General features: G+C 35.5%; 2 protein-coding genes across 2 annotated transcripts; one reads left to right on the top strand and one right to left on the bottom strand.

The window, feature by feature from the left end:
• Positions 1-5,218: 5,218 nt before the first annotated feature.
• On the bottom strand, positions 5,219-6,151 carry LOC103235759 (olfactory receptor 4C16). Its single transcript, XM_037997362.2, has one exon. The coding sequence runs from the start codon at positions 6,149-6,151 to the stop codon at positions 5,219-5,221; it is 933 nt and encodes a 310-aa protein (XP_037853290.2).
• Positions 6,152-21,249: 15,098 nt separating this feature from the next.
• On the top strand, positions 21,250-25,628 carry LOC103242048 (olfactory receptor 5D13-like). The gene is made up of 2 exons (XM_073017647.1): positions 21,250-21,257; positions 24,701-25,628. The coding sequence occupies exons 1-2, from the start codon at positions 21,250-21,252 to the stop codon at positions 25,626-25,628; spliced, it is 936 nt and encodes a 311-aa protein (XP_072873748.1).
• Positions 25,629-27,149: the final 1,521 nt, after the last annotated feature.

Below are 27,149 nucleotides of genomic sequence, written 5' to 3'. Positions count from 1 at the left end.
CTTACACTCTTCCAAGACTAAACCAGGAAGAAGTTGAATCCCTGAATAGACCAATGGCAGGCTCTGAAATTGAGGCAATAATTAATAGCCTACCAACCAAAAAAAGTCCAGGACCAGATGGATTCACAGCTGAAATCTACCAGAGGTACAAGGAGGAGCTGGTACCATTCCTTCTGAAACTATTCCAATCAACAGAAAAAGAGGGAATCCTCCCTAACTCATTTTATGAGGCCAACATCATCCTGATACCAAAGCCTGGCAGAGACACAACAAAAAAAGAGAATTTTAGACCAATATCCCTGATGAACATCGATGCAAAAATCCTCAATAAAATACTGGCAAACCGGATTCAGCAGCACATCAAAAAGCTTATCCACCATGATCAAGTAGCTCAACCTTTCAAAAGAATAAGCCTCCAATCTTTTGAAAGATAGCATAAAAGAAATATCACCAAGCTGTGTGGGAAAAGGTCTGTGGAAATAAAATAATGGCCATGAAATACAATGGATACTTCACCCCTACATTCTGTAGAACCTGATGGTCCAAGCTTTTAGCATCTCAGGAGTTTTGCAGATGAGTTAACTTGCTAGTTTTCTCTATCCCTACTCAGATGGCTAAAACTTTCTCCACCCTGCTATTTCAGTTACCTAGTAATATTCCTTGATGTTTCCAAAAGTGTGTGAACACCTTTCACCAGCTGGTATTTCCTGTCTCGCTCATTTTGTCATTGTAGATTAACACATGATTTTCTATTTTACTCCTATGTTAATAACAATTTAGATGGCATAGGAAATACATTTTTACAGATATTTCACCATATTTAACAAAACTTCTACTTTAAAAGTATATATTTATTAGTTTTTGTCATAATGACATAAAAAAAACCAAAAGTTACATAATGTTACCATGCAGATGAATTATTTACACAAAAATATAAAGGAGCACATGCGTAAGTTTTGAAAATTTGAACATTTCATTAATGTAAAGAATGAAAAAATCTAATCATCTCTTTTTGATTCTTAAAAAGATACTCATTGTTAGCAGTTTCTTATCATTCTTTCTATTAAAAATAATCTTACACCTTTATCCACTTGTTTCCATTTTACACTGTGCTATAGTCACGAAAAAAAGATAGTCTAACCTTTGTCACATAACTTCCTCCTTTAAAGAAAAATGTATACTGACTATCTTTCCATAGCAACACTTAGAAATGAAACTCCAGGATGTAGTCAGTGGGTGCTCTGAACCCACCGCAGATACACTGGAGACCGTGTCAGAATGGGCGCGGTGGCTCACGCCTGTAATCCCAGCACTTTGGGAGGCCAAAGCAGGCAGATTACCTGAGGTCAGGAGTTTGAGATCAGTCCTGGCCAACATGTAGTGAAACCCCATCCCTACTAAAAAATACAAAAATTATCTGGGCGTGTGGTGCACGCCTGTAGTCCCAGTTACTTGGGAAGCTGAGGCAGGAGAATGACTTTAACCCTGGAGGCACAGGTTGTAGTGAGCCAAGATCACACCACTGCATTCCAGCCTGGGCAACAGAACAAGACTCGGTCTCTCTCTCAAAACAAACAAAGAAAAAAACACTTCGGGAGACCGAGGCAGGCAGATTGCCTGAGCTCAGGAGTTCGAGACCAGCCTGGGCAACATGGTTAAACCCCATCTCTGCTAAAATACAAAAAATTAGACTGGCGTGACAGCATGCACCTGTGGTCCCAGCTACTCAGGAGGCTGAGTCAGGAGAACTACTTGAACCCAGGAGGCGGAGGTTGCATTGAAAGGAGATGGCACCACTGCACTCCAGCCTAGGAGACAGAGTGGGACTCCATCTCCGAAAAACAAAAACAAAAACAAAAAACACAGTCCTCTCCCAGGGAAGGCCAAAGCATCTGGTAGTGTGAGAGGATGAGATGAACGTGATAGCAGCCAGTGTTCTCAATTGAGTATGTGGCTGGAGTCTAGGAGGTAATAATTGAGAATCCCCTGAGAATTGTGACCAGTCATGTTTCTCAAACGAGATCTAAAGAAGGACGCAGACCTGAGATACGTTCCTGATTGCAACAATTCCCACAACCATAGCTGATAGAGACCATCTCCCCCTAACACCTCTCATTCTAGATTTCTCTCACTCTTGGCCAAAACTTCAGTTGGTTTGGGTTGTCTGCCTTGTGCGGTGACTGAAAAATTTGTCTACAGGAGTTCTGTCCCTTGTTCTTGTTGGGTTGTAGTTGCTGCAATTGTCTAGTTACAGTTATCCTTGGGTGTATAAGTGCTAAGAGAGATTCCACTATGGTCTCTGTGTTCTGAATACACTCATCTCTGTCCCAATCTATAGTGTCAACCCTAGCTGCTACTCCCAGCAACCAGAATCAAGTACCCCAGCCAGAACGGTAACTCTTTTTTTTTATCTCCTGATTTACTTGTATAAGAAACACAAAAGAGTAATTTCTGCTGTGTTCCTGGTAAATATTGTATTCTTCTCTAGAAACTAGGACCTCTGTCCTCATGAAACTGAAGACTAGGAAAGTGAGTTACTGGAAGTAACAACAAAAGAAAACACTACTTTTATTCCTTGGATCTCAAAATGATGTATGGTAGGCAAATGGGAACTACACACCATATATCAGGGATCGGATCAGGATGCATGTACAGAATCCTGAGAACAGTATCCCATCTCCTCTAGAGCTGACTTCTAGCTATTCCCTTGATTGAGTTCTTAGCAGACCCTTCCCCTCTTCTATGAAGCTGGATGCTTAAAGGTGATGGGCTACATGGGAATGTCAGTGAATTCTGAGATCATTGGAACATTTTATATCTCCTTTGCCCCAAAATGGGTACCAGATCCTAGGCAGTGTTTAAGGGATATTACGTCAATGTATCAGTCCATCTGCGAGTTGTCAAATGTTGGTATAGATGAAGGCCATGTGGAGATGGAAAGCAAATCTGTGTCTACAGTGTTTATTGTTTCTGATAAGGAGAAATTGCTTCCACTTTCAGGATGGAAGAGGTCTTATATAATCAACCCACTATCAGGCACATGACTATTTTCCCAGGGACTGGCATCACACTGAGTGTTCTGGCATGGAATCTGCTACTGGCAGGTTGGACACTCAGAGGTGGCAGAAGGCAGATTAGCATTTATGGTAGGGAGCTCATCTTGCTGAGCCCAGGCATAGCTCACATTCTTGTTCGTACAGACACACTCTGTTCATGTGCCTTTTGTGCTGTCACTGGATATCATTATGATGGATAGATAGAGCACGGTTCATCCTGATCATCTGGATAATTAAATCCTACTCTCTTGTATATGTTTTCTAGTTAGTTCTCACTTGTATAGGTCCACTTACGCAAGTCTTTTCTAGACCACTTTGCTCAGACTTTTCCTCTTCCAGATGGATCAACAATCCAGGCACTTGCCACTGCCCCTCAATCAATGTACATCCATAATCCAAGACACCTCTCTCTCTTTATACAAGGCAGAAAACAAATTTGTAATTAAGGACTTTGCTCAGTAGCATAATTTTTCCATGCTACTTATCTTTGAGACCACTTTTGAATTATGCTGTGATGGGCAACTGTTCCTTACAGGTTAATGCCCATGTGTTGAGATGACTTGTCTGAAAACCCAACCAAAATCCTTTCCTCCTCTGTCCATTCATCATAGAGTACTCCCAATGCAGCCATATACATGAGTTTGGAAAGAAGCATTGATTTAACAAAAGTGAGTGATATGAAAATTAGAATCATCCACTTGTTCATGAATTATTCTTGCCTTCTGACCTGCTCAGGTCAACCTCTTACCATTTCAGGCTGTATGTCCATCAGAACTTAAGATTTGTTGAATCCTATAATATCCAGTTCATAATGTGTAGTTGAGGTTGCAAAAATTTTTAGTATTCCTGGTCGGTCACTCAGTATCTTTTGTATGGCTAGTTAAAAATGAGCTGATTTTGTCTTCTTATTTATAAGGATTGAGAAGTATGCATTCACCTGCTGTCAAAATTTCTGTGATCAATCTAAATGCAAAGTACTCAGGAAAAGGAGCTGTGATTGAGATGCCATCATTATCCACTATAATCCATTTGGTTTTAGCAGAGACCAGACAAATTAATAAAAGAGACAAAAGGTGATAGCCATCTCCATTGCAGAAATATGCTTTTCATCCAAACACCTCCATTGCTCTCATCAAGTTCTTTTCTTCTGCATTATTTGAAAATGTCACTAAAATAATTCATATCTGATGCAACTATTTCTGTTTCAAATCCTAAAATTATTACCCTGGGTTATCACATTTCTTGTTTAATCTGTTAATATTATCAAAGTTCCTACCATCAACTTTTTGCACTCTTTATTTGTAACCTACATAAATATCTCCACCTTAACTTGAGCTATGTATCTTGTAGTCATAATAGCCCTTTCTTATAAACAAATTACTATAATTGTTATGATTCAAGAGAGACATTAATGCTTCCCCAAATTAGAAGAGATTCTGTTAAAAGTAAAAAGTAGATTTTACAAAAAGCATAATTATATGACTACAACTCTAGGAGTGAGGGCCTTCCTAATATCAAGAGCTCTTCCAGAAGGGTGAATTTTCTCTCTGGGTTCTGTCACTGTTATAGAAAGATCTAGGTAAACTTATGAACACTTATGATAAGATTTCAGTATATCTCTCAAGAAATTGAAAAGGAGATTACTTACATCATATGTACTTCCCTTACAACAAGAAGTTTCTACACTTATTTAAATCTGGTACTTTCTGCTGAGTCAGGAAAAACAACTAAGTTGGTCATCAGACATGACAAAACCAAAGTATCTAATAAAGAAAACCATTCAGAAGAGGTAAAACTTGTCAGACTGTGAGTATATAGATGGGTAACTATTAGCAGGGAACTCCAGAAGAAGTCAACATGGAGAAGAACAGACAAACCTCAGACCAAAGCCATAAATAACATTTGGCAGTCAGGAGAGCCAGCAACACGGCAGTAAAGGAAATGAACTGTATGTATCTCTTTGTACCTCATCCTGTCTCTTCCTCACATAAAACTGACTCAACATTACTCAATGTTATTTATCCACACTGTCTCTTTTCCTGGAGGAACTAACACTCATGCTCCAAGATAGAGTTACATTAAATCAACAATAAAGAGATAATATTCTCTATTGACTTCTTCCAGGTCATTCCAAACTATAATGAAGAATTTGGGACCTTCATTCATGTTTTTACATCTGAGATCAATTTCTTGCTCCACAACTTTCTCATGGCAGTTTTCACTTCTGCGTTCCTCAGCGTATAAATCAGAGGGTTGAGCAAAGGTGTTCCAAGTGTATAAAACACAGCTATCATCTTATCCATGGGGAATGTGGTTGCAGGGCGTGTGTATATAAATATGCAAGGTCCAAAGAACAAGATGACCACAATGATGTGGGAGATGCAGGTGGAAAGGGCTTTCTTTCTTCCTTCGGCTCTGTGGTTTCTCAGAGAATGCAAGATGATGACATAGGAGAACATCAGTATGACAAAACTCAGTGTACAAATGGCCCCACTGTTGGAAACCAGGAGTAGGTTGACCACATAGGTGTCTGAACAGGCTAGTTTCAACAAGGGCTGCAAGTCACAGAAATAGTGATCGATCACATTGGGGCCACAGAAAGGCAAACTGAGGGCAAGAAAAATCTGAGCTAAAGAATGCACACAGGATCCCACCCAGGCCACAGCCACCAACACACCACACAGTCGGTGGCTCATGATGGTCATGTAGTGCAGAGGCTTACAGATGGCCACATAGCGGTCAACAGCCATGAGGATAAGGATGAAGATCTCCAGGCAGCCAAAGAAATGGGATGTAAAGACTTGGATCATGCACTCACTGAAAGAGATGGTGTCATTCTTTGAAAGGGCATCCACAATCATTCTAGGGGCTATGGAAGTAGAGAAACAGGTATCAGATAAGGATAAGTAGAAAAGAAAGAAGTACATTGGACTCTGAAGTGTCTGGCTGGTCTTGATGGTGATAATAATCAACAAGTTACCCAACAATGTCCCCAAATAGAAGAAAAATATACTAACAAACACAATTTTCTTCCAAAAAGGATCCTGTGTCAACCCGAGCAGAATGAACTCAGTAACACTGTTATTCAGTTGCATGGTTTTCATGAATGAGAAGAGGCAAATATGAATTTTTTTATCTGAAAAAAATAAAGGAATTAATTTTCTGTATGCTATGTGATGTTATTAAACATTTTAGGCAAAGTTGAATATTTCTCATCAGAGACATTTTATTAGTGGTTTCTTAGTAAGTCACTTTAATACTTTGTTTTTTCAATTCTAATGACCATTTCATAGGGTTACTATGAGTCTCAAATAGGCTTATGAATGAATACCATGCTTTACTTTAGCATTCTTCACATACAAGCCCTTGTTAACTTTGGCATCATTCTGATTACTTTTTCCAACTTAATGTGTATAAAAAGGTATGGATCTCTTGTAAATTAACTTCATTTTTTTCCACTTTCAATAAATATTAGCATCTATTTTTTGCATGGTTTATCACTCAGCATTTAGGATATAGTAAGCTGCCCTTGGAGATCATGATATGAAGTCCCACACCGCCACATCCCACAGAGAATGTTTTATTTATATATAGTTTATGATTACAGATTCATATAGATATACATTATTGATAAATATATAATAATCTCAACTTCTAAGCAAAATTTTCCCCAGGTTAAAAAGAGGCTAAGGAAACACCCACAACCTCTAATTAATATGCTCCTACCTTGAAGTGTCATTATGATTGTACTGACATATACTAATAAATAAAGATGAATATTCTTTGATAGTTGGTAATATCTTAAATTTCCCATTTCTAATTTTCTCCTTCTTATCTATTAAAACACCTCTTGGAACACTCAGAATTCTTGAGTTCACATTTATATGAAAATAAACGAGAATGGGGTACTACTACTCACTCGTTTATGATTTCACAATTTAAGTTTTCAGCTTGAGCATTTTGTAACGGGGGTGGTTTGGAAGGATGTCATCAGAAGTTTGGTGTAGGCCTGGGTCATAGCCGTAATCCCCAGCAGGTTTTTTATTATCCACATTTCTGAAAACCCCGTGTTCCTAGAGCAGAGCAGAGATTCAGAAGAGGGAGGAAAATGTGGTTTTAGAGAAAAGAGAGATTATAGTTCGTCGGTAATTGACTTCTTCAATTTTTTTCTTTTCCAGAAAAGTCAGTGATCATTCAACTTTGAAATGTCACTTCTTTCAATGAAGATTTGTTTATTTTAATGTGGAAAAAATATTATCATGAGGCTTCACTTTCAAGAACAAAATCTTTACTCTAGGTCTTGTTAAGATGATATTGGAAGGTATGTATATACACATCAAAATATAACTGGAAGTGTAATTTATTTAAATATAATCTAGAAGACATACTTAACCCATTGTGTTTCTCCCCAGTTCCATCCTTACCTTCAAAACATCGTGTTGAAAGTTGTGAGCTGGTCAAAGCAAACAGTATGATAGACAAAACAGATACAGAATTCCCCTTATATATATTTATTCCTCTCCCTGGATAAATTTTCCTCTCCTGAACAGATTTGAAATATACCTTATTTACCCCCCCCAAAAAGAAAAAAGAAAATGATGAAGTTATTCATTTTGGAGTGCTCAGAATAAAACGGTATATATATCTTTGGATTCTATAACTTCTGTCAAGTGCCTTAAACTATAAGGGAACTGAGTTGGTATGTTAATCATTACAATAAACTTATTTTTCCCTTATTCATTTAAAACAGCAATCTATCAAAAAGTGTTTGTACTTGAGAAAAACATGGTAGACTTTGGAGGCAATGGTCATTTTCACCTCTAATATTCCATGATTTTGAGCATTCTGTTGAGTGTACAGCTGTTGGTCTACATATTCGCAATCCCATCAAACTATCTATTTCCAGAACAAGGTTATCTATATTATACATTTGGACATAGCATTTTTAGGTAAATAAAAATTATATATATAATTTAATTAACTTTATTTTTTATTTTTTACTTTATGTATAATTTAAAAGTATATACATATAATTTACTTATAGTTAACTATAATTAATTAGCTAATAATTATAAATCCATATCAAATATTTGTTCAATAGTTTAATCAATAGTCAATATCTGTCTTCTTCTCTGGAATTCCTTTCCATTTCTAGCTACTTCAACCATCTTGAAACTTCAAGACCCAACTATGAAGAAACCTCCTCTAAGTGGCCTTCAATAATTGTCTTGCGATAAAGAAAATTACCTCTGCTGCTTTTTAAGGTCTACCATTATACTTTTTCTTATACCATTACACATAATTGCTTAAAGACAATTATTTGTGTACTTCTTTTAACTTCCTTCCTGGAATAAGAATTTTGGAAAGCTAGGTGTTCCCCAGATATTACTTTCCACTGTACCAAATCCAGAGTCTTGTATAACATAGGTGCTTGGTGTTTTTGATTTGAACATTCTCTCTTATCTCTAAAAATGTAATAGTAGTATCTGGTTATTTTAATGTTATTCTGAATGCAAAACACGTTCACATCGTTAATTTACTTGAGCTCTTAAGAATAGTAGACTGACAAATATGCCCCTCACTTAAGAAGCCAAAAATCAAAACAAAATGAAACAAAAAACAAACAAACAAACAAAAACCCAGCCTGAGATCAATTTTAAATAACTCAGTCAAGTAGCTCCATGACCTGGAGTAGAAGATGTACTCTGCACGGCATCACATAGCCATGGAAGGCTTTGGGACTCTGACTCCCGTAAAAATGATAATCTCAAGATTATTATTTTTTCTATATATGAATCCTTGGCCCTTAAGAGATGCAAGGAGAGCCTTTACATTTTTCATAGCCTCCTGATAGTAATGCACACTTTTGTGCATGTGTGTGTGTGATTCTACATTCATTTTTTTTTCCAGAGGAGTATTAACGGCTTTCATCAAGTTCTCAAAGGAATCAGACACAAAAGTGGGTTACAATGGTCTGGAGACAAAGCAGCACTAGTAATGTATCATATCTTCTAATAACTACTGCATTTGCTTCAATTTCTCAAACAAGATTAGCTAACTTTTATTCACTCTGCCATCTCGAGAAACTGTACTAAACCTTAAGACATGGAAAGTATCTTTTTCTCCCACACAAAAATGATGGCTTTTCATATGACTAGTGCCCATAAAATATTTTTTGAGTTCAAAAGATGACTTTATTCCAAAGGTGATGTTTCATTCCACACTGACAGTAAACCTTTAAATTTTGGGTTATTTTTTCCTGTCCTTTTTTTTTCTCAGAAAATCTAACCACTGTACAGTTGCAAGACACAGAAATATGTTTTTAAATTATTTTGAATTAATCTGTAATAACTCTCTAAGCTCACAAAGATGAAAATAACCTGTCACTTACATGTCAGAAGATTCTCTAAATGAGTGTTGTCTGTACATCCCTTTTTGAAAGCAGCCTTCCCAGAGAATATGTTTTAAAATGTTTCTTTCTACAACCTTGAGGGAATAGTTTAACACATAATGACTGAAGAGATGAGCATCGTAGAGAGAATTATTCCCTAAAGTTTTTCTTTATTTTGCCAATCAGAAACTTCTCAGGTGTTGTGATAAATTTAGTTTTTTGCGTTGTATATTTAGTCAAAACAAAAGTTAAATCAACAATTAACAGCAAGTTAACCCTTCTCATACCCAGTAACCAGATAGGTGCAAGAATGTGGAGGTGTTAGTGCTTCAGGCACACCAAAGGTACCAGTGAAAAAGAGGAGAAATGTAATATAGGTGATGGAGAGGGTAAGAGAGAACAGGAAGAAGAAAAAATGGTGTCGTTGGTTAAAAAAAAAAAGTAGTTTACCAAGAAATAACTCTGCACCCACCCAGTGCCCTAACTTGCCACTCCCTGAATTAGGAAACAAACATTTTTAGCTCCTGTAACACACTTGTAGTATATTTGCAAGTACAATCTAGAGAAGACACAGTGGTGTTCTGAAACTAGAGATTCTATTCTGTGGGCTACAGACAAACCCCCCACCAATGAACCACAGATTTATAGCAAGTCAGCTAAGGATTGACACATATGATCAGCACTGAATCTCATACTTTTTTTTTTTCAAATTAATTTCCATTTTATTTACTAACTCACGTTAGTAAATAAAAACATGTATTAAGGAATAAACTTTGTTGAAATAATATTACTTCACCCAATTTTTATTGAATACCTTTTATATACTTGGCTCCATGCTTGTCACTTTACGTAAGTTGTATATTTGAATTCACGTAACTATCCCATGAGGTATGTGTTAATGTTGACAACAAGAGTCAAGCTCTGTAAAATATTTTAAGAGATTTATTCTGAGCCAATTATGAGTGACCATGGCCTGTGACACAGCCCTCAGGAGGTCCTGAGAACATGTGCCCAAGGTGCTTGGGGTACAGCTTGGTTTTATATAGTTTAGGAAGGCATGAGACATCAATCAAATACATTTAAGAAATACATTGGTTTGGTTCAGAAAGGCTGGACAACTCAAAGTGGAGACTTCCAGGCTATAGGTAAATGTAAACATTTTCTGGTTGGCAATTGGTTGAGTTTATCTGAAGACTTGGGATTAGTAGAAAGGAATGTTCGGGTTAAGATAAAGGATTGTGGAGACCGGGTTTTATTGAGTGAAGGAAGCTCTCAGCAGACTTCAGAGACACCAGGTTGTGAAATGTTTCTTATCGGACCTTAAAGGGTGCCTGGCTCTTAGTTGATTATCTCCTGTATCTGGAAAGGAAGGAAGGAAAATAAAAGTAAAAAGGATATTCTTTATAGAATGTAGATTTTTCCCACAAGGAGCAGTTTGGCAGGGCCATTTCAAGATACAACAGAGAAACAAGTTTGGGGGTAAAATATTTTGATTTTCTTCCTTGTTATATCAGAGTCAGATTGGAAAGTAAGTCATGACATACAGTGTCAAATAAAACCCATCTGATGAGAATTTATTGTTTGTAGGGCTTGACTCCCCAGACTACTTAGACAGAAATTTGAGTAAGATGAAAATATCAGAGCTTAGTTCTCAGTAATAACATTTCACATGAGAGAAAACTGAAACTCACAGAAGCTAAGCAGCTTGCCCAGGTTACATATTTAGTAAGTTCAGTATTAAGATCCATACTAATTACTGTTTTATTCTGTGTTTTTTCCTCTTTCCACATTTTTTACATGCTAGCCTAAGACCACAGAGTACTAGAAAGTGATGATGAAAGATATTTAGAATGACTGAGTAGTGGTATCTCAGGTTGAGGATCTTAGAATAAAAGTAAGGTAATGAGGACAGGTTGAAACTCAGGCAACCATGGCATATGCAAGTAAAAATATTCAGTAGACAGTTGAATTTTTTTAGGTATAAATTTCAAGTCAGTACTGCAGAATTTGATTTGGAAATCATTATTTGTAAATGACAGTTTAAATCATGAGGTTGTTTGAGGTCATCCAAAAGAAACAGAGATTGAAGAATTGAGCCAGAACCAAAATGTTGTGTTGCACCAAAATTTAGAAGAACCCCCGGAAGTGGAGAACGGTCTCCCACACCCTGCCTCCAGGCTGACCCCATGACAGAGGCTTTATGCAAATCACCATGGCTCTAGGTACCATGACATCATGATTCCAGTCTTCAGAAATACTGCACAGACACAGGCTCCATGCGTTCCCAGCAGCAGGTCAGCCCCAGGCTCTGGGCTTGTCCCAGTGCCCCCAGGTTCCAGTGACCCCAGGGGCCAGGTGTGTTCCAGCAGACCTAGGCACTAGGACTACCAACTAGACAGTAGAACCTGGACGGTCTCCACCAACCAAGGCTCCAGGACCACCCATTCAGATCCAGGCTCTAAGCCAGCAGCTCCCTAGATGAAAACATAAGCCCACCTCTGTAGACCTCAGATCCATGCCCACTCCAATATCAGGCCCATTCCCATGGATTCAGGATCCAGGTTCAGCCCAGTGGACTAAGGATCTAGGTTCAGGTACTAGAATCAGCACCTCAATGTCTCCCACAGAAGCAAGTTAAACACCAGGACTGCTCCTGTGGAATCCCCCTGGTCAGACTCCAGGTCAACAGGTCCTGGAGTCCAGTCTGGAGTGGATCCAGACACCAAACCAATGGCATGGACCAAGTTGCCAGATCTGTTGACTTGCTGACTCAAGCACCGGAAGAGTCTACCTGAGGAATCCGGCAGCAAGTCCACCTGCAGATCATGCAAAATGGCCTAGTCAGAATCTCTGGATAGGTTGATTGGTCAGGCCTTTCTCAGACAAAGCCAGTCTTCAAAGACTGAAATAAATCTCTACTTCTTCAAATGCACAGACAGCAATGCTTGGTAACAAGTATCAAGAACAACCAGGGAAACATGACATTACAAAATAAACAAATAAAAACGCTAGTAGCTGACCCTAAAATAATGGAGTTGTCCGAACTGCCTGAGAAATAATTTAATGTAATTTTAACAAGATCAGTGAACTTCAAGAAAATACAGAGAAATAATTTAACAAAATCAAGAAAACAATACATGACCAAAAAAAGAAATTTAACAGATTGAATTTCAAAAACAACAACAACAACAACAACAACAGAAATTATGGAGTTGAAAAATAAAATGAACAAAAGAAAAAAGGCAAGAGAAAAACATTAACAAAAGGATTGATCAGAGGGAATCTCTCGAACTTGAAGGTAGGTTATTTGAAAATATACAGTCAGTTAAAAATAAAGGGAAAAATGAAAAGGAATGAAAAAGCTTACAGGACTTATGGGACATCATTGAAAAAGCAAATTTTCAAGTTGTAGGAGTTGGAGGAAGAGAGGGAGAGAAAGACATAAAGCTTATTTAAAAAAATAATAGCAGAAAATATTCCAAATGTAGGGAAAGCTATAAATATTCAAGTACAGGAAAGTCAAAAGTCTCCAATTAGATGCAATTCAAAGAAGATGATACCAAGATATAAGCAGTACATCCAAAATCACAAACAGAAAATCTCATAGTAGAAATAATTTAGTAAGATCAGCAACAGATTTCTCAGCAGAAACCTCCCAGATCTGGAGATAGTGAGATGATAGATTTAAGTGCTAAAGGAAACACACACACACACAGACACAAACACACTCACACAAAACTACCAACTCGGAATAACTTACCCAACAAAGCTATCCTTCAGAAACAAAGGAGAGATAAGCTGAGGGACTTCACCATGACCAGATTAGTTTACAACAAATGCTAAAGAGAGTTCTTCAAACTGAAAGAAAAAAGCACTAACTAGGAACATGAAAACATATGAAAGCATAAAACTCACTACTTAAAGTAAGTACATAGCCAAATTTAGAATACTCCAGGACTACCATGATGATGTGTAAATCACTGATATCTTTACTATGGTTTATTGACAAAACTATTAAAATAATAGTTATGACAATTTGTTTAGGGACATATAATATACAGTGATGTAAATCATGACACCAAAAAAAATGCGAAGTGTAAATTGAATAAAAAGACTCATTTCATGTGAGTGATGTTAGGTTTTTATCAGCTTATGATAGGCTATTATAACTATAAGACGTTTTATGCAAACCTCATCATAACCACAGAGCAAAAACCTACATAGAAGATGAAAAAGAGAGAATCAAAGTATACAACTAGGGAGAAATCACCTAATCACAAAGGAAGACAATAAGAGAGGAAAAAGGAACCAAGGATCTAGAATACAACTAGAAACAATTTTTTAAATGGCAGTAGGTAAGTTCTTATCTACCAACAAATACCTCAGATATAAATGGATGAAAAGGAAAATAAAAAAAAAAAAACAAGACCTATTTTCTTATGCTGATAAGAGACACACTTCAGCTATAAGGAAACATACACTTTTTTTTTTTTAATTTATTTATTATTATTAAACTTCAAGTTGTAGGGTACATGTGCACAACGTGCAGGTTTGCTACATATGTATACTTGTGCCATGTTGGTGTGCTGCACCCATCAACTCGTCATTTACATCAGGTATAACTCCCAATGCAATCCCTCCCCCCTCCCCCCTCCCCATGATAGGCCCCGGTGTGTGATGTTCCCCTTCCCGAGTCCAAGTGATCTCATTGTTCAGTTCCCACCTACGAGTGAGAACATGCGGTGTTTGGTTTTCTGTTCTTGTGATAGTTTGCTAAGAATGATGGTTTCCAGCTGCATCCATGTCCCTACAAAGGACACAAACTCATCCTTTTTTATGGCTGCATAGTATTCCATGGTGTATATGTGCCACATTTTCTTAATCCAATCTGTCACTGATGGACATTTGGGTTGATTCCAAGTCTTTGCTATTGTGAATAGTGCTGCAATAAACATACGTGTGCATGTGTCCTTATAGCAGCATAATTTATAATCCTTTGGGTATATACCCAGTAATGGGATGGCTGGGTCATATGGTACATCTAGTTCTAGATCCTTGAGGAATCGCCATACTGTTTTCCATAATGGTTGAACTAGTTTACAATCCCACCAACAGTGTAAAAGTGTTCCTATTTCTCCACATCCTCTCCAGCACCTGTTGTTTCCTGACTTTTGAATGATCGCCATTCTAACTGGTGTGAGATGGTATCTCATTGTGGTTTTGATTTGCATTTCTCTGATGGCCAGTGATGATGAGCATTTTTTCATGTGTCTGTTGGCTGTATGAATGTCTTCTTTTGAGAAATGTCTGTTCATATCCTTTGCCCACTTTTGGATGGGGTTGTTTGTTTTTTTCTTGTAAATTTGTTTGAGTTCTTTGTAGGTTCTGGATATTAGCCCTTTGTCAGATGAGTAGATTGCAAAAATTTTCTCCCATTCTGTAGGTTGCCTGCTCACTCTGATGGTAGTTTCTTTTGCTGTGCAGAAGCTCTTTAGTTTGATGAGATCCCATTTGTCAATTTTGACTTTTGCTGCCGTTGCTTTTGGTGTTTTAGACATGAAGTCTTTGCCCATGCCTATGTCCTGAATGGTACTACCTAGGTTTTCCTCTAGGATTTTTATGGTATTAGGTCTAACATTTAAGTCTCTAATCCATCTTGAATTAATTTTCGTATAAGGAGTAAGGAAAGGATCCAGTTTCAGCTTTCTACTTATGGCTAGCCAGTTTTCCCAGCACCATTTATTAAATAGGGAATCCTTTCCCCATTTCTTGTTTCTCTCAGGTTTGTCAAAGATCAGATGGCTGTAGATGTGTGGTATTATTTCTGAGGACTCTGTTCTGTTCCATTGGTCTATATCTCTGGGAAACATACACATTTTAAAATATGGGCCCTTTCACTGTGTATATTCCTATTGTGTTGCTTTTTTTTTTCTGAGACTCTAATTATATGCATATTGAATCTTCTTTGACTGTTGACATTTTATTTATATTTTGTCTATCCTTTTCTTTAATTTTAATTTTCTTGATTGTTTTCCTAATTATTTTTTGTATACTTTATTAAATTATATTTGTGTTTAGTCTCCCTTTTCTACTTTGTAACTGTGTCTTGATTTCTCCAATGGACTATTTCTTCAATTTGTTTATTAAGTCTGCCCAACATTTTTTAGGTATAAGTTCTTTTTATCTATTTATATTTTATTTAAAAATTTTAATTCAAGATATTTTTAATATTTAAAAATACTTATTAACATATTTAATTTAATCTGAAGTGTTACGGTATAATTTCCTTCTGTTCTTTTTTGTATTGTTATATGAAAACGTCATTTTCATTGGTTGGAATATTTTGTTCTTATTTGCTGACTCCCCTCCCACCCTTATAGTAGCATTGCATGGATAGAGATTTTTTTGTGTGCTAACTTTGTGTACTATGATGAGGGTTTCGTGTGGCTAAGAAAATTCCTGGTTTTAGATTGTTATATTCTAACATTATAGTGTGTACGTGTCCCTGTGTATGTTCCTGGTGTATGTGTGTATGTAGAAAGATAGGTATATATGTAGTTTGATTGATAGATTTATACATAGATGTCTATATATAGGTAGGTAAGTACAGTCAGCCATATTCAGTTTATGAGTTCCACATCTGTGTATTTAATTAGCTGTAGATCAAAACTATTCAAGAATAAAATTGCCTCTGCACTGAACATGTACAGATGTTTTTTCTCAGCATTATTTTCTAAACAATACAGTAAAACAACTGTTTAGATAGTATTAGGTGTTATAAGTAATCTAGAGATAATTTATAGTATACCAGAAGATATGCATAGGTTATATGCAAATACTATGTTATTTTATATCAGAGATTTGAGCATCTGCAGATTTTGATATCCAAGGAGGTCATGAAACCAGTCCCCCATGAATACCCAAGGACAACTACATATACACACACATATAGCTGTGTATATATCTATATCTAAATACATAAATATACAAAAAATATTTATAAAATACTACCACCAGCAAACTTTGTCGTGTGTGTGTGTGTGTGTGTTTTGTTTTAGGAGAATCCTCAATTTATTTGCATTGCTTCTGCTTTCTTAACCATTACAACTCTACAGGGCAATGTCTTCTTTCTACTCTCCTCCTTTTCCCTGGAAATAATTTTTCTAGGCTTTTCAGAACAAGTTTCATACAATTGGTAGGTTTTTTTTTTTTTTTCCTAGGTAATGCTGTTTTCTATCAGGCTTTGATTTGGTTTTTAATTTTTTGTTATGAGAGTAGAACTTTCTTATTGATTTTCTCTGTTTGATCCCACTAGTAGGATTTCTATTTTCCTTTTCTCTTTTCTAAGCTGTCTCTTCAGACCTTACTCTACATGGAATTATGACATTTGGAAATTTAGTTCTTTTCTTCTGAAAAATATTTCTCTGCCTATATTCAACTTTCACTTCATAGGGTCATCTGTCTTACAGTGATGCACAGATGTGTGATTTATTTATTTACTTTCTTTGATCTGAATGGTTTTTGGGAGGATGGATAGAAAGAGTAACTTTTAAGTGCTGTTATTAGCTTAAAGCTTTTTTCTGTCTTTTCTATAGAACTTATCATTTATCTTCATTTCATTGATACAGATACGCACTATCATCAAATTTATTCTGGTAATTGTCCTATGTATATCTTCTATAATAATTTTGCAATTTTGATCTGGATTATCCCTGTATTATTTTTAATGGCAAGCTTTTATATTTTTAAATGAAATGCCTATTGTTTAGTAAAATATTGTTATTAATTTATACTTTTATTCTGTCTTCATGGAATTCTATTTGCATATATTTCCGTTTTTGTTGACTTTACAGTTTTTAATATGTTAAAATATAGTCATGTTTTATGACTGCTCATGAGTCTGACAACTTTTCTTATTCCTGGTATCACTCTGCCCTCTAGTGGCTATTCTATTTTTGCCAGTTGTAACAGAAAAATTTATTCTCTCAGCTACTCTTTAAGAGGTGGAATTTGTACTTCTAGACTATATGAAAACAAATTCTACCAATTACAATTGACTGAGAATGACACAGCAATTAGACAAAAGTTGACTTGGTAATATTGATGAAAAGTAAAATATTTTGTTCTCATTATGTCAAACTAAGATAAAATTTTTAAAAAACATTTCTTTATGCAAGAAAGAATATTGAAGTAAGATTTATTTGTCAACCTCTTATTTAATTTGGTAGGTTTCCTTGGAAAATCGTTAAAATATTCAAGTTTTGGTTAATCATTTGTAATATTTTTGAAAACCTTATAAATACATTCAGAAATTATTTGAGAATTAAATGGTATAAGTTTGATTTGTAAACATACAGTTTTGCAAAATGTAAAGGAAATGCAAAATGCAAACAGTATGTGATATATAGGTATACTTAAAATACATATATGTGGTTTGTGCATAATGTATGTATATGTTTCTGTATTGCTCGATCCTTCTCTGTATGTATCTACGTCTATCAATCTATCACCTAGCTTTCTATCCACCTATCCATCATCCATCACCCATCTGTATTTGAATTAGTGCTTCCCTTAAGCCTCTTGTTTCAAACATCAGGCATAGAGAGGATTTTATTGTTCAGAGGCAATAGCTCCGCATTTATTTCTCCTCAAGTCCCTGGGAAGCAGTAATGTTTCTGTCTCTATAATTTGATGTTTCTAGGTACCTCATACACATAGTATCTTACAATATTTGCCTTTTGTGTTTGGCTTATTTCACTTAGCTTAATGTTTTCATGGTTCATCCATGTTGAATCATCTCTCCATGGATGTTTGGGTTGTTTCTACCTTTGAGCTACTGCGAATAACACTGTTAAGAACATTGGTGCACAAACATATGTTTGAATCTCTGCTTTCAATTATTTTGGTATATATTGGAAGTGGAATTGCTGGGTCATGTGTATTTTCCTGTCTAATTATTGGAAGAACTACTCTAGGTTTTTCTAGAGCAGCTTCACCATTTTACATTCTCACCAGTAATATTCAAGGGGTCCAATTCGTTCCATCTCCCCTAAAATTTGTTATTTTCCACTTTTTTCTTCTTTTTCTTTTTTTTTTCCTTTTCATAATTGCCATCCTAAAGGGTGTGAAGTGGTAGCTGTTTTGTGTATTTGTTTATTTTGTTTTTTTTTGTGTGTGTGATTATTGTCATAAGACCAAATACATGAGCTCAACTTTCAACAGAATTTTAATTTTATGCAATATAGTATTAAAAAAAACCTCTAGGCACAATGTTGTACAGCAGAACTCTAGAATCTGTTCATTTTAAATACTTGAGTTGCTGTTCGTTGTGGTTTTGATTTGCATATCCCTAATTATTAGTGATGGGGATATTTCCACACGCTTTTTGGCATGTTTGTAGCTTCTTTGAAGACATGCGTATTTAAGTTCTTTGCCTACTTTTGAATTGAGCCGTTTTTGTTTTGTTGATTATAGGAGTTTTAAAAGTATATATTCTGTATATTAATCACTTAGAAATGGAATTTCAAAAGATTTTCTCCTATATTTTGGGCTGCTCTCTTACTCTGTTGGGAGTGTTGTTTGAAGTTTTTAATTTTGATGTAGTCCATTACATGTGTATATGTGTGTGTGTGTGTGTGTATATATATATATATGTAAATACTTTTGGCGTCATATACAATAAATAATTAACAAATTCAATGTCATGAAGTTTTTCTTCTAGGTCTTCTCCTGACAAGGTTTGGATCCGTGTCCCCTCAAAATCTCACGTAACCTCCAGTGTTGGAGGTGGGACCTGGTGGTAGGTGATTGAATCCTGGGGGCAGTTTCTCATGAATGGTTTAGCACCATCCTCTTGGTGCTGTTCTTGTGACAGTGAGTGAATGAGGTCTCATGAGATCTGGTTATCTAAAAGTGTGTAGCACCCTCCTCTCCCATCTCATCCTCTTGCTCCAGCCGTGTGAGATGTGCCTGCTTGCTCTTCGCCTTTCGCCATAATTGTAAGTTTCCTGAGACCTTCTCAGAAGTCAAGAAGATGCCATCATCATGCTTCCTGTGCAGCTTGCAGAACCATGAGCCAATTTAACCACTTTTCTTTATAAATTACCCATTCTCAGGTATGTCTTTATAGCAATGTGAGAACTGACTCATGTATCTCCTAAGAGTTCTATAGTTTTGGCTCTTACCTTTAGGTCTTTGATCCATCTTAAGTTAATTTTTTGTTCATTGTGTAAGACAAGGGTTCAAATTGATTATCTTGCAGGAGGCTAGTTTTCTGAATACCATCTGTTAAAAAGACTGCCCTCTTCCTATTGCGTGATCTTGGCACTCATGTATAATACATTTGACCACATATATGTATGTTTACTTCTGGGTTGTCTCTTCTATTCTATTAGTCTCTATATCTTTCTTTATACCAGTACTTCACTGCTTTGATTACTATAGCTTTTTGGTAAGTATGAAATCAGAAAGTGTGAAACCTCCAACTTTGTTTTCCTTTTACAAGAGTGTTATGGCTATTTAGGGTCTCATGTAATTCTGTCTAGATTTTAGAATGCATTTTTTCGATGCAAACAATGTCATTGAGATTTTCATAGAGTTTTCAATGGATTTATAATTGCTATGGGGAGTACTGACATCTTACCATATAAAGGCTTCAAATCTATGAACATAAGATGACTTTTCATTTATTTATGTCCTCTTTAATTTCTGTCAGCAACATTTTATACTTTTCAGTGTATTATTCTTTTGTCTGTTTGGCTAAGTTTATTCCTAAGTATTTCATTCTTTTCTATGCAAATGCAAACAAATTGTTTCTTTTTTTTTTTTTTTTTTGGAGGGGACTTGTTCTTTGAAAGTAAAGAAATGCAACAGATTTTTGTATGTTTAATTTGTATCCTGGAATATTGCTGGATTTGTTTATTAGTTCTAAGAGTTATGTTGGGTAAATGTGTTCACCTGAAGTCAGGAGTTCAAAACCAGCCTGGCCAACATGGTGAAACCCCATCTTTCCTAAAAATATAAAACATGAGCCAGGTGTGGTTGTGGGCACCTGTAATCCCAGCTATTCCCAGCTGTTCAGAAGACTGAGGCAGGAGAATCTCTTGAACTAAGAGGTAGAGGTTGCAGTGAGCTGAGATCGCGCCATTGCACTCCAGCCTGGGCAACAAGAGTGAAACTCTGTCAAAAAAAAAAAAAAAAAAAAAAAAGTCATCTGCTAAAATTCTGATTTTTTTTTTCTGTCATATTTGGATGCATTTTGAAAACCTGTGTCGCCTAATTGCTCTGGCTAGAACCTTTAACACTATTTTGAATGAAAGCAGTGAAAGCAAACATCTTTGTCTTATTCTTTATCTCTGAGGAAAATCTTTTAGCCTTTCCATCTTTGAGTGTTAACTGTAGGCTTTTCAATATCACTGGCCTTTAACTTGCTGAAGACGTTTTCTCTATGCTTAGTTTTTTTTGTGGTTTATTATGAAAGTGTGTGAACTTTTGTCAAATTGCTTTTCTACATCAATTGAGAAGATCATGTGTTTTTTCATTTACGCCGTTAATGTGGTGTATTACACTGATGAATTTTAATGTGGCAAACTGTACTATGTTTACATCCCAGGAATAAATTCCACTTGCCATGTGTTTAATTTTAATGTCTTTTTACGTGCTGTTGAATACAGTTTGTGGTATTCTGTTGAGAAATTTTTGCATCTCTATTTGTAATGAAATTCACAATTAATTTCAAGAATCACCAACATACATATTTAATAAATTAAAAAATAGTGCATATCACATTTACTTAAAGAAAAGATGAACAGGTATTTATATAAGTTTAATAGCTATTTGTTACCTAAAATGAAGCTCACACTACAATTTTATATGAAAAAGGATAATACACAATATAGCTATGATACTTACTGTATAAGCTTTGTTTCAGATACACAGAAATACATATATACCCACATAGTGGTGAGAAAACCAGAAATACAAAAACAATTGAGAGTAGGTATCTCTGGATTGTTGGCCAATAGCTGATTTTTTTCTTTTTTGCATTTTTGTATTTTTCAGGTATGTTAAGTCAAAATATATGGTCTGGTTCAACATATTTAAAAGAAGATCATGGGATTAAAGTTTATAACGAAATTATTCAGCAGTCATTACAAGAAATTACATGCAACCAAGATATCACATGGGGCATTGTTTTATCTAATTGCTTTATTTGTGGCCTCCTAGGGAATACTTCAATTATATTCTCTAGGGTTAACATCCCTAAGGCCTTTGTGGCATATATATGTGTGACACAGTTTGGTGTTAGAATTTAGCCTTTTGGTCTCCTTTCCTCTCTGTTATCACAGAGATTATTTTGAAAAAATTAGGGGAAAAAGTTATTTTCTTGAAACATTTGTTGAAATCTAGTATAGACTCCTGTCACTTTTATTGTGATTTGCTTGTTTTTTTATTTAATTTGGATTCTCCTCAGGCACTTCCCTGGAGTCTATTAATCTTTGCAAAAGAAGCATCAGTAAATGAATAAGTCAATTCCTTCTGCACTTAAGTGAGTTATTCAATTCTTACTTTATATAACTTTAGAAGGAAAATAGTGTGTTCCAATAATCTTTGCAGGAGGCGAACCCATGTGTAAGTCTAACTGCTATGATAATCACTTAGTTCCATTAACTAGGAATATTTGATTCATTATCTTTCACCATATTTATTATTATTAATTAGCCTCTATTTCTAGGAAATACTTTTATTCTTTTGATCACAATATTCTTCTTCTTTTTATGTGCACAAACTTTAGTTTTAGTACATAATAAGAATTGTATGCTATATTGTATGATTTGCAGTTACATGCATTATTCCTCGGAATAATTCTTAGAAGAAAAAGTTTGGAGGTCAAGGCCAACATTTTATAATTTTATAGTTTCTAAAATGCCTATGACAGTGCCGAGTACATAGCAAATGCACAATTGGAAAGCCACGTTAGGTGTCACTACAAAAGAGGGAAAGCCTCTGCACAGTACCTTGAGTCCTCATTCAACTCAACAAGGGTGACACTTCCGGGGGTTAAACGGGAGATTGTGAACTTTGACCCCAAGTCTTTCGGTAAAGAAATAGAGTGTAGGAAGTGGGTTGAAAAGTGCCACACATAGAAAGGATGTTTAGGTAACAATAAGTCAAATATATATTACAAAATACAGTCTTTGATGGAAGTGATTTTCTTTTCAAGCTCAGCCTTCTCAGAGTTTGTTAGAACATCCTTAGGAAAGAATACAGATATTGGAAAATGCTTGAAACAGTGTGTTCCATTAGGATATTTGCACTCAATGAGTTTTGTGTTAAGCTAAAACATACATTGAGAAAAATAACAACAAATGTAGAAGATCAAATCACAGGTACCAAATGAAGTGAATCTAAAGGAGCAATTAAAGAAAGAAACCACATGGATATGTAAGTTGTACATAAAATAATTTTATATATAACCCCAACCCTAACCTATATAATTCTATATGTATAATCATATCTATATTTATATATATACATATATACTGCATGCACTCGTGTTTTCTGCAAAATATAAGTGCATGCAGTATATTGTCTTCGATGCTAAACATTATAACAACTCAGTGTAAACTATAGAGTGTTTAATTTCAGCTAATGATAAAGCATAAATTTTTACAGAATGCTGTGTAGAATGGTGCTCTTTTTAATGCCTACTGCTATTTTAGCTTTGGGTAAGCAATCATGACATGGTTCTGGATTAAATTGGCACAACAAGGTAGTTGAGTTATTTCAAATAAACTCAGAACATTAAAAAAAATCCAATGCCTCATTTACCCTTCTAACTCTCCTTGTTTTATTCTAATTCAGGATGCTTAGGTCTCACGGGGTTTCACTATTGCTACTTCTTCTGTAGGACTCAAGATGTGACTCAGTGCATTGTGAGTTTACAATGTGGTCTTGATTTAATAGGCAAGTTCAACTTCTTTAGTATTATTATAAACTTTTACCCCAACACATGTATAATATGTGACTACATTTATTCAGTCATATATACATTCATTTATTCAATAAAGATTGTGGAGAACCTACTATGTCCTAGCCTTCCATGTCTGCCCTCACTAATAGCATTTTATTGTAGAAAAACAATTTGTTGAAATGTAGAAGAACAAAACATGAGTAAAATATATATTACAGATGTTGCAATAATATTGATATTTTTCAGGGTTTATAGTTACTGATAATGACATAGTTAATACTATGACCATGATTCTGATGAATGAGTCAAGTTGAGATAAAATTGTTGGAAAAGATGAAGAAACTAAAAGAATAGGGTATCGGAAAGATTATCTGTGTGTCTATTGTAAGCAATTCAATGCAAACAAAACAAAAACCTCCTAACCAAATAAAAACCATTGTAATTTTTCTGGAAGTGATGCTTCATCTTTGGAGGTTTGGAGGGAGACTGAATTTTGACCACCTGAGAATGATATGGCAGAAAGTACATCAGAATAATAAATATGATCTGGATGTATCATTATTGTTTGTTTCCAGCCCAAATCATTCTAAATATATTATAATATATCAAGAAAAGCTAACAGAGTTTTACAATTTTCAATAATTAGATAAGTGTGACTGACAAAGTACACTACTCACATTAGACAGGAAGAATCTAAAATCTGTGGAGAAAAATGTGTGATTAAATGTAGGGAGGTCATTGGAAAGGTAAATTCAGAAATAGATATAGAAACAACTGTTACAAAAATGTAATGATCATTTTACTGAGTCATTAATTTATTTTTTGAGTTCCAAGTTCTCATCATTTAAAAGGTGAAGAAGTGAAAAAATTACTGAAACTCAAAATCAGCATTGTATTGAAATGAAATAAAATGGAAATCTTCCTCCACGACAAACATTTTCACTAGATTCTGACTCATGCAAAAGGTAGACTGGCCTTTCTCATGAAGCCAGTTGCCTCTGAGGCTACTGAACCAGATCGTTTAAAATATATCAGAGCCAACTGCTCTTCCCCTCTCAATTCCCATATTTTATTATTACACTGACACACATTTTGTATGTACTGTATAATTATGATATTAGTAAATTTTAGCTTTTGAAACAATGTAATGGTTAAAACTAAGCATTTCTATAACACTCTTTATAGATAATCATTAAAGCTCTCAACATTTCCTCATTTTACTTGGCCTTGTCCAAATATTTCTTCTTGCGTCTCTGAATCAACTGTCCTATTTTGTCCCAGGGACCAAGAAAATCAGATTTCTGAAGTCACCTTCATCCTCTTGGGCTTCTCGGAATATCCAGACCTTCAGATGCCCCTGTTCCTGGTGTTCCTGACCATCTACACAGTCACTGTGCTGGGGAACCTGGGCATGGTCATGGTCATCAGGATCAGCCCGAAACTCCACACCCCCATGTACTTTTTCCTCAGCCACTTGTCCTTTGTCGATTTCTGTTATTCCACCACAGTTACACCCAAATTGCTGGAGAACTTGGTTGTGGAAGACAGAACCATCTGCTTCACAGGATGCATCATGCAATTCTTCTTTGCCTGCATATTTGTGGTGACAGAAACATTCATGCTGGCAGTGATGGCCTATGACCGGTATGTGGCGGTGTGTAACCCTCTGCTCTACATGGTTGCAATGTCCCAGAGGCTTTGCTCCTTGTTGATGGCTACATCATACTCTTGGGGGATAGTCTGTTCCCTGACTCTTACCTACTTTCTACTGGAATTATCCTTCAGAGGAAATAATATCATTAATAACTTTGTCTGTGAGCACGCTGCCATTGTTGCTGTGTCCTGCTCTGACCCCTATGTGAGCCAGGAGATCATTTTAGTTTCTGCCACATTCAATGAAGTAAGCAGCCTGGTGATCATTCTCACTTCCTATGCTTTCATTTTAATCACTGTCATGAAGATGCCTTCCACTGGGGGGCGCCAGAAAGCGTTCTCCACGTGTGCCTCCCACCTGACCGCCATTACCATTTTCCATGGGACCAACCTTTTTCTCTACTGTGTTCCTAACTCCAAAAGTTCATGGCTCATGGTCAAGGTGGCCTCTGTCTTTTACACAGTGGTCATTCCCATGCTGAACCCCTTGATATATAGCCTCAGGAACAAAGATGTAAAAGAGACAGTTAGGAGGTTACTCATTACCAAATTATGATGTCTCATAAATTCTAGAAGATGTACTTATTCCTATTCGAGAATATTGTGCAGAACTGTCTAAAATTTGTAGAATTGCTAACAATTCAAATTCCTTTCTCAAACGGTAAAGCAGTGCATGTACTTAATGTAACCCCTAGTTAACTGGTTATTTGACATCTGTTTAAATCCTAGTGGATTAGCTAACAAGTAACACAGTAATTTAACCTCTAATAATTTAAGTTGTCATTAAACCCAGAATTTGTCATATAAAGATTTCTGAGTTAATATCCGTTACCTTTTTGTTGCTCAGTTAACCTTCTGTTGTTCCTTTGCAGTTGTTGGAGGATGGGCTTGTAGATTTGTTCTGAAAATTTATAGCTTACTGTGAAGGAAGATATAGCAAATGCAATACAGTAAACTAAGAGATGTTCAGCATTCAGACACTAAGTTTAAAAGAAATATTTATTTAATTCCACATAAGGCGCATTGGTATATTATAAGTGTGTATAAGGCATAAGTCTGCCCACAAAGTCCAGAATATTGTTTAGAAAAATTGTGTTGGTTAACATACAATTTTATTTGGTCATTGTACACAATATATCAAAAAATGAAAATAGCCACATGTTTTAGAAATAGACATTTTGAAATCTGAATTTATCATTCATGACAATGTTGATTTGTATGCTATAAATTTGATCGATAACAAAATACCATAAATGTCAATGATACATAACATTAGGTAATTATTAACTTTTTGTCAACTGACTTGAGAGTCCTGCTAATATCAGCTGGTGCTTCTTGGTTAATGTTACCTAGTCTAACGGGTCTAATGGAACTCATAGACCTACATAGCGATTGAGTAGCTCTGCCTCTGTGTCTGTGGATCTCTGAACCATTGGAATAGCTGGAGTATTTTCTTCCAGTGTTGATGGGTGAGTCACAAGGGGAAATGTACAACAACAAAAGCTAGTTCAAGCTTCCATTGGGCTCATGTTTGTTAGCATTATTTTAGGCAAAGAGAATCACATTGCTGGGCTCAAAGTTAATGATTGAGGAAGGATATTTGCCTCTTATTGTAGAATTGAAAAGTTACGTGGCAAAGAACATGAATACAGAGAGAAATGAAGGATTCTGCCTACGTTTCTATATATCTAAATTGTTGGGAAATTTTAGTTAATGGGAAATTATCCTTCTTATTCCAGATAAATTTTTATCCTAGTTTGACAGAAGTCTTCTATAAATTGATGAGGCATTTAATTGACTTAACTAAATGACTTTTTGTTGATTGTCACTTGCTGTTCATAGTTAATGTTTAAGAGGAAAGACGAAGTCTTGGTAAATTTCCATATATCATGGTTCCTGTATTCCTGCCTTTCATGTTCAAATAAAAATGGTGATTTCCTTTATTATAAAGTTTTATTATAAAACTATTTAACCTAAGCCATTTATCTGATTGTTTAGCAATACGTAAAAATATTTTTTAACAAATCATATTATATAACTATAGTATTGCATAATTTATTTAACTTCTAATTGTTCA

Source organism: Chlorocebus sabaeus, chromosome 1 (assembly GCF_047675955.1).
Source record: "Chlorocebus sabaeus isolate Y175 chromosome 1, mChlSab1.0.hap1, whole genome shotgun sequence".
NCBI lineage: Eukaryota > Metazoa > Chordata > Mammalia > Primates > Cercopithecidae > Chlorocebus > Chlorocebus sabaeus.
The sequence above is the reverse complement of the archived record's forward strand: the minus strand, read 5'-3'. Positions and strand labels throughout refer to the sequence as shown.

What these genes read in the sequence shown, in the direction of transcription:
- LOC103235759 (XM_037997362.2), bottom strand. Translation starts at nt 6,151, where the DNA reads ATGCAACTGAATAACAGTGTTACTGAGTTCATTCTGCTCGGGTTGACA.